Source organism: Hyperoodon ampullatus (genome assembly GCF_949752795.1).
Source record: "Hyperoodon ampullatus genome assembly, chromosome: 7".
Classification (NCBI taxonomy): domain Eukaryota; kingdom Metazoa; phylum Chordata; class Mammalia; order Artiodactyla; family Ziphiidae; genus Hyperoodon; species Hyperoodon ampullatus.
In genome coordinates this window covers 15,348,657-15,357,711 of record NC_136920.1, presented here as the reverse complement: position 1 = coordinate 15,357,711, position 9,055 = coordinate 15,348,657, and the positions used below count along the sequence as shown (strand labels likewise).

Here is a 9,055-nt window from a genome sequence, read left to right as displayed (position 1 = left end):
CGGGTCGGAGGACTGCTGGAGCTGAGCTGGTGTCCAGGTAAATGTGGCATTCATGCTAGCCATCTGTCCACAGGTCAGTGGGTACACAAACTCAAAATCATTATCTCTAATGAATGAATATACAATGACAGTCTTGTGTGTGGCCGAGGATCATCGCACAGGAGCATGGTTGGGGAAATCAGGCATTGGGCAAAGTGTCACTAGTCTTGCAAGCGAGAACAGCAGTTGTGTGTGTGTGTGTGTGTGTGTGCATGTGTGTGTGTTTTCCTTGAGACCCTCTAATATCTGAGATAAGCTTGCAAGAGTGGTGTTTCCACTTGGCACCCTTGTCTTTTCCTTGCCCAGAACAGTGCTGATATTTTGCAGAGATAATTTGAGGTGAGAGGTTTCTGAAGAGCATGCTTTTTTTCCTCCAAGGTGCCCTGTCCACCTTGTCGCCTCATTTTTGGTTTTGCTCTTGTGGGGCAGGAAGCTGTTTCACTTCCTCTTTCTCTGCATGGTGCCATGCACACTTAAAAAGTTAGAGCTTGTGATACTAGCCATATCATGCCTTTAACTGAAACAGCAACTCCCTCTTCTGTATTCATGTTTATTGCTTTCCAAGGTGAATTCATAAAAGACACATATATAATATATATAAAAAATATCACAAGAGAAATTCCAGTTTCTTTAAACAGATATCTACTGAGCACCTACTCTAAACCAGGCACAGAGGGGAATCAGGAGATGAAGAAACTGTTTCCTGATCTTATAAACTTCACAGTTTAATGCAGAAGATGAATTTACATTTCAATAAAAAATTAAATTAGAGCCAATACAGAAGTAAAATCAACATGTTGAAGGAATCAGAGAAAGGAAGGAGCGGGGGTGGGGGCATGATGCATTAGGCAGATTATCTGTGCAAAGCACTTGACCTGAAGACACCATTGCCTTGATTTTTGACAACTTCCTTCCAAGGTAAGAAGCATTGCCCTGTTTTGCAGATGGGAAAGGGTTAAACCACAGAAGAGTTAAATGAGAAATGCAAGGTCACATGGTAAGGAAGAGGCAGATCTGGAATTTGAACTCACGTCTCTCTGACTTCAAAACCGAGGCTGGTAAGAATCTATGGAGAGCTTATACAGAGATGGTGTTTGAGAAGGCAGCAAAGGCACATTTATTCCAGAAGGAGGAGCCAGATGATTTTGGAGGCAAAGTTCTGAAGCCTTGAAAGCACATCACATCTGAGGAAGAATCAGAGGTTGAGTGTGCTGGACACAGGCCCAGTGCCAGGAAGTGTACAGGCACAATGCCAGGAGACTAGATGCCACCCATTGTAGATGCCTGGAATGTGACACTGAGGACTCTGGGCCTGATTCTATGAGCACTGGGGACCCGCTGGAGGGGAATCTCAGAGTCCAGGACTAAGTTAGGTGCTCGTTGTATATTCAGTCACATCCAGAGATATCTGGACGGCTGATGGAATAGACTCAGAGGGGTTTATGTACAGGTGGGACCAAGGAACTTCCCAGGATGGATGACAATGAAACTCGCAGAGGCTGACCCCTCAGCTATGACCATAAGGAGTGAAGACGACCTGCTAGCCCCCTAAAAATGGATGGGGCTGGAGAAGGAGCCCTTCCTGGGGGCAGATGAGGCAGGCACATAACTCAGTTGGAGAGAACACTCAGGATTAGAGAGAGGGACCATTAAGTTCATCACAAAGTTCTGACATATAGAGTTTTTTCTGGCTCAGACCCCTGGGCTAAAATCAGCCTTGGGGAGGGGGCTGTGATGAAGGCCGGTGGCCTTCAACACCTGGGGCACCAGAATCGCCCTGTGAATATGAAGGATTGACTGTATTTTAACAGGAAACTTCTGAAGAAATACAAGGCTCTTGTTTTTTTAATAGTAACTTTTTTTCATTTAATAGAATGAGTCTGTCTTCTCAGGTATCATCCTTTATAACCAGGAAAACTTGGGCAAATAAATACCCCAAGCATTTTTATTTTAATTTCAACTATATGCTCAAACCAAAAGAATAAAAAATAAGTCAAGAAATCTTAAAGAATGGGTGAATCTATATGAGGACAAATTTGCTCGATCCCATACATATTATATCTCTGAAAAGCAAACATGAATTCATATTTTTCACATTAGTAAGGTAACAAATTATTGAGATGCCAGTAGCATGATTTGGTTATATCAACAAAGCATGTCTACAAAGAATTCAGAGAGAAGCAGAGGGTAAAAAATTTATTGCCACACAGCCAAATTTGAAGTGTCGTTATGCAGAATTTCTGTTTCTAATCTTTACTTAGGTGTTCTGTAACTCATAAAGAATCAAGTTGAGTTTGCTGAAAGGTAAAATATCTAAAATTATAAGCACATAGATATTTAACAAAAGGTCTCTAAAGGCTTACCATCTTTATTATCTAAATACATTATGATAAGAAAAAAGAAGTGAATGACAGTTATCTAAAGAGGAAAGTAAAAAAAGTATTCATTATGGGTTGAGGAGAAAAGGTATATTACATCAATTACTAGGTAAGTGATAATGTATTTTCCCATAAAAAGTCCCAAATCTCCAGTAAATTTGTGAACTGAATATGAGATTAGCTAAATACATAGTTTCTTTCTTTTTTTTTTTTTTGCGGTACGCGGGCCTCTCACTGTTGTGGCCTCTCCCGTTGCGGAGCACAGGCTCCGGATGCGCAGGCTCCGGACGCGCAGGCTCAGCGGCCATGGCTCACGGGCCCAGCCGCTCTGCGGCATGTGGGATTTTCCCAGACCGGGGCACGAACCCGTGTCCCCTGCATCGGCAGGTGGACTCTCAACCACTGCGCCACCAGGGAAGCCTTTAATACATAGTTTCTTATCAGCAAGACACCCTGTGGATTTCCTGATATCAGAAAATCCAGCATAAAGCAATAAGCTCAGGTATGAATAAATATAATAAATCTATAGTAATGTAGAAAAAACAAACTAAACATTCATATCTGATTATACAATGGCAGAATTAAACAGGAGAACAGAAAATGAGTTCAAATCAAGCAGCTAATGCTTTACATTAAGGTAACAATTTTCTCAACGCCATCAGGACTTCTTTATTTCTCAGAGTGTATATCAGGGGGTTAAACGTCAGGGTGACAATGGTATAGAAAAGAGAGAAAAACTTGTCTGTTCTGGAGGAATTTTTGGATTTAGGTCGTAAACATGTAATGATTCCAGATCCAAAAAATAAAGTCACAACCATGACATGAGAGGAACAGGTGGAGAAGGCCTTTGCTCTTCCTGTTGCCAGTGGCAACTTCAGGAGGGTGGAGGTGATTTTAATGCAGGAGCCAAGAATCAACAGAAAAGGGATCATGACAAACAGCACAGCAACTGTAAAAACCATCATCTCACTCAGAAAAGTGTCCCCACAGGCCAGCTTTAGTATTGGGGGGATGTCACAGAAGTAGTGATTGATTTGGTTGGATCTACAAAAGGGCAGAGAGAAAATCTGGCATGTTTGCCCTATCTCAACTGGAACTCCAGTGATCCAGCAGGCAGCCACCAGCTGGACACATACCTTGTGGTTCATGACTAGAGGATAGTTCAGAGGGTTACAGATGGCCACGTAGCGGTCATAGGCCATCACTGTAAGAAGCAGGCACTCTATGTTTCCAAATACAAGGACACAACTCATTTGTGTTGCACAAGCAGACAAAGAAATGTGCCTTTTCTGAGTCCAAAGGTTTATGAGCATTCTAGGAAGAGTGACAGACATATAACAGATTTCCAAGAAGGAAAAATTACTGAGGAAAAAATACATGGCAGTCTGGAGAGTCTGGTCAGTCCTGGTTATGAGAATGATGATGCCATTTCCCATCAGAGTTACCACATAGATAAACAGAAACATCACAAAAAGAAACATCTGGAGATTGGGAATATCAGAAAATCCCAAAAGAACAAATTCCATCACTGAAGTGAAATTCACATCCACTAGGTCTTTTTGGGGTTCTATCTGTGAAAATAGTTACAATTAGACATTTCTGTTTTGGGGCTTGTTTTGTAATTCTATTAGTTAAAGGGATTTGGGGGAATTAGTACATAAGATTTCTATTCTCTATTAATGTTTAGCATTTTATGTACTGGACTCAACACAGCTGAAGTTTAATGGAGAAGATGTACGCTAAATTCTAAATATAAAAACATAATATCTAATTCTTGGTTTAACTTTATTGATTTTTTTTTTTTTTTTTTTTTTTTTTGCGGTACGCAGGCCTCTCACTGTTGTGGCCTCTCCCATTGCGGAGCACAGGCTCTGGACACGCAGGCTCAGTGGCCATGGCTCACGGGCCCAGCCGCTCTGCGGCATGTAGGGTCTTCCTGGACTGGGGCACGAACCCGTGTCCCCGGCAACGGCAGGCGGACTCTCAACCACTGCGCCACCAGGGAAGCCCTGTAGGTTTGACTTTAAATGAAAGTGATGTGTTTGAGAATTATGTGTTTTCATTTTTGATCTGCTTGTGTGCAGAACAAAATCAATCCATTTTACTCCTCATATTAATAAACAGAATTCTGAGGCAGAAACGTTTGCATCCCACTTTCTCAGTGGTAGGGCACCGCCAAACTTTGTAATGTATTTTTCAGGAATTTCTCAACTCTTCCATTAGACCTTTCCCAAGAATAAGGCATGCCTTCCCTTCCATATCATGCAGCTATAATTCTTAACTATTTGTGCATACACTTTATTTGAGACCATTCTGATTGCAATTATCTATCAAAATAAACATCATGGCCATCAGGCATTATAAAGTAAGAATTTTTATTTATCTTATGCAAACTTGAAACTTAGGTTTGACAATGTTTTTTACCTATTGGTTGTTTAATTAATAATGACAAACTTGAAGGAAATACATTGATGATATGATTTCTGAAACTCTGCCAAGTAAATCTATTCTTAAATGTCCTGCTATGTGCCATCGGTCATTTGCATTTAAAAATTATTATTTTAATAATGTATCTAAATTGAAACACATGAAAATCAAAATTGAAAACTATAAATTATTTAAAATATGGTTAATAGACAGTTGTCAAAAATATCAAAAGCAAAGAATATATATTTTAGCTAGAGGGCATGTAAGCAAGTACAATTTAGTCTGTAATTAATGAGACATACAGAGACTCAACCTTCTCCTGTATTGAGATATACTTGGAAACTATTGGAATTTAAAAAGAAAGGTGATTAGCATATTATAGCTTTAAATAATATCTGGGAAAACGGAAAACAAAAATCATTCTAACCAAGCTACACTTGTGCTAGTAAACTGCTTGCAATAACATATTATTGAATTGTGTTGATGTCTTCATGCTATATTATAGATGAAGAAACTAAGGTTCAAAGGTTTACATGACTAAACTAAAAAAAAAAAAAGTTTGCTTTGACTCCCAGGATTCATAAGCATTGTGAGAAAGGTAACAAATCCATAGTGATTCCCAAGAGGGAAAAATTGCCAAGGAAAGAATACATGGGGATCTGTGGGTCAAGACCCACTTTTGTCATTAGAATTATGGTGCTATTGCCCATCAGCATAATGATACATGTGACTAAGGACAATCCAAATAGAAACCACTGGAGATGGGGAACATCAGCAAAGTCCAAGAGAAGAAATTCCATCAATCTAGTTAGATTTTCTTCTGGTGTTTTTGTTGTTGTTGCTGTTGTTTTCTTTTTTCTTTCTTTCTTTCTTTCTTTCTTTTTTTTTTTTTTTGGTGCTTTATCTGTTGAAAGAGGAAATTTAGCCTGTGCTTTCACTTTTCCTTCCCTGACATTTCTTGTTCTTCAGTTTGTCTCAGGATGACTAGACTGGCTTTCATGATCACCGCAATTGTTTCTGATTTAAGAATGTTACTATATACGTATTTCCCACTTTCCAGTTTTGACCCCATAGGTTATCACTGTAAAAGCTCCACTGAAATTTCCTTTAGAGCCATTCCATATACTTTCTGAATACAGCCCAGGATAAACAATTTTTTCCCTGCTCAACACAGTCACTAGAACATCATTGACAAATGTGAAGAAGACCCAGAGTTTTGCCTTATCATCATACATTTAATTAATTTCACTTCTAGACAATCCTATCATACTTCTCTATACATTTCCCACTCAGTATCTCTATATCATAAAGTATCTTTTCTCACACGTTTTCAACTACCTATTTGAATCCTTCATTCCCCTCTCATTACTTGATCTTGAGCATACGTGTTACTATTTTTCAGTTCATACTATTAGACAGTTAAAATATTGTTAGCATGGTTATTGTCCTCTTGAGAATTAAATATCTTTTGATAGGGTAATAAGTGGAAAGCATAAGAGGGTTTTATTCAGAAAAATTAACATGAGAACATAGACACAGATAGAAACACTAAAAGTGTTTAAACCTGGGAAAATAAGGACAGCATGGAAGGTGTTCATTACCTTTGTGTGTATGTGGACAGAGGGACAAAAGATGTTGGCTATTTCGTATTACCTTGTGTGCTGTGCGCACCATCACTACATTCGTTGATCCTCAGAAAAAGATTCTTTATTAACCATTTCTAACCTCACTCGTCTTTAGAGATAAGGATATTGAGACTCACTGAAGGTGGATAATTTGACCAATTGCACATAGTTTTGTGATTGGAAGCCAGTGCTTTTTTCCCCTTAGGTTCAAGTTCTATTTCCTTGATAGTTTATTCATGTGATATTAAGCAATTAGAGTTACTTGCTCATTTGTGAGCATTGAATGAGATAATATTGATAAAATTATGACCTATCAAATTTAAACTGATTATTTATTAGTTAGGTTATATAATTATAACTACAATTATATTACATTCTTTGTACTCTCCAGGTTTATAGCACATAATCTAGCAAAACTGTATTTAATAGGATTATTGGGTCACATGCTGGTAGTCATTATTTTCCATCCCTCCCTTTCATCAGAGCCAGGTCTAGAGTTAGGAGAGTGAAGAACTTAGGAAAATTTCAGAGGCTCTCAGTCCTACTCAGGGCTGATCCTGCACTTGCACGGCTTTTCACGTGGGTCTTCCCTTCCGTATTTCACCCTGGGCATCTCTTGTCTCACCACTTGCCCCAGCCTGTCTTTATCTCTGCATCCTGGTGGGAATGCACATTGTCCACCAAATTTAGCATAGGTAGAGAATCATGAGTAAGGAGCACAGTCCTCCCTGGATGGACTGACTTGAATTATCATCTGCTAGTTGTGTGAGTTCCTGCAAGGTACACAATCTCTCAGGACCACAGTCCTCGCAGCTAAAAGTGAGCCAGCTGTTGTTCCAACACCCGGATTGTTCTGTGAACTAAATCATTTAATGTATGTGAAACAACTTGTAGAAGCTCTGGCACTTATAAAGGTCTATATAAGTGCTAGTTATTATTATTACAATGAAAAACTAAATTTTATTCTTCCGAATTTTAATCAGAGTTCTACACAACTTGAAACAATACTCTGTAATTAGCTTTTCTTTGTATCATGTGATTACTAGGGAATGGAGTGTGATTTAATGCAATCATCAAGTGTTATGAAATTCCCAAACAATTCAACTCTCTAGTTGCAAATTCTCCATGAATTTTTTGACAAAATTTTTTTTGTAATATTATCTTTACTCTGAAATCTAATACCTATAGTATGCATCACCATTAAGGCTTTAGTGTTGCAATTTGGCCAATTCATTTTGTTCACTTTTTTATTTTAACCGGCACTAAGTTATTTGGGGGGTATGGGCAGTGACTATTTTCCTATTTGGGATCAATATAGACCCAAGAAAATTACGGTACACTCAATATGGTACTTAGTATTTGATGCTTTGATGAACTAAAGCAGTAGATGGTGTTTAAATGAAATCGTCACTCTTAAAAGGGAGAAAAAAATTAATACATGAGAGAATAAAAAAATCCAACTTTATGTATCACTTTTAAGAATGGCTACATTTAATTTAAATAATTTTGTTCTTATTACATGAGTATAATCACTTACAGTGCTAAATAAATTATAATTTCTAATTGTATAAGTCCAATTTTTTCATACTTAAATTATCAACGTATACCATGAAACACGTAAAATTTGTGTATGTTATTCTCAGTAGCGGACAAAGTAGAAAAAGCAAATATTTACTCTGTGCACTCACTAAATTGTCTATATTATACATCTTTCTTATAAATGTTTAAGTACTTATTAATTAAAGAAAATAAATCTTAATGTTCTAATATTGCTATTTTTAAACTCAAGTCTCCATTCCCTGGAAAAATCCAAATGATTAAGGGGATATATGACAATATTCCAAATCAGTTTGATGTTGGTCATATCAACATATTTATGTATTTCAGCTACATCTGTACATTTAGTATAAATTAGCAAATTAAACCCTGTAACTAATTTAGAAATCATTGAACTGAAAATTATTTCATTATTTCATACATTTTAAATTTAAAAACATTTATTTTTACCTTTAAAATAAATGTTCCTTGAATTCCCCCAAAGTTGGAATTGTATTAACTAGATCACTTTATATTAAATCTATTTTAAAAAATATCATCAGGTCTATAATTAACTTAAAAATGCTTTTTATAATATCTTGCCTCAAAACCAAGCTTATCTCCATTATTATTTATTATACTTACACAAAATATATCAGATTCAATTTTTTGTATTTCAAAATAATTTAATATCATTATTTAATATTTTATTTAAATATAAATTATATTTAATTGAATCAGAAATATATGGAGATACTTTAACATGACACATTTGCTATATTAAATATTAATTTTAATAAAAATTAAGAACTGAAGCTTATAAGAGTATAAAATAGTTCATATTTACCATACTTATTTGAGTTTATGCTGATTATTTTCTCACTGAAGAGGGTTTAAATATTTATAATACTTGAGCTGAAATCAGTTACTTAATCAAAGACATTCAACTTACCTTTAAAATATTCTGTTCTTTCCAAAACTGAAGGGCTTCTTAATAGTTTCTCTACCCCATGGGATCTCTTTGACCAGATAACATTACATTTCCAATTA

General features: G+C 36.7%; 1 protein-coding gene across 2 annotated transcripts; it reads right to left on the bottom strand.

The window, feature by feature from the left end:
• Nucleotides 1-3,049: 3,049 nt before the first annotated feature.
• Nucleotides 3,050-5,656, bottom strand: OR10AG1 (olfactory receptor family 10 subfamily AG member 1; the record flags this gene model as incomplete). 2 transcript variants are annotated; one of them, XM_079708954.1, is made up of 2 exons in its annotated part: nucleotides 5,576-5,656; nucleotides 3,050-3,898 (listed from the first exon to the last, which is right to left on the bottom strand). In XM_079708954.1, exons 1-2 carry the CDS (start codon nucleotides 5,642-5,644, stop codon nucleotides 3,050-3,052), a joined length of 918 nt encoding a protein of 305 aa, XP_079565080.1. In that variant the 5' UTR covers nucleotides 5,645-5,656. The 2 variants fall into 2 exon arrangements, with proteins under 2 accessions (XP_079565080.1, XP_079565081.1); XM_079708955.1 differs by lacking the exon at nucleotides 5,576-5,656 and having other exon boundaries at nucleotides 3,050-3,973.
• Nucleotides 5,657-9,055: the final 3,399 nt, after the last annotated feature.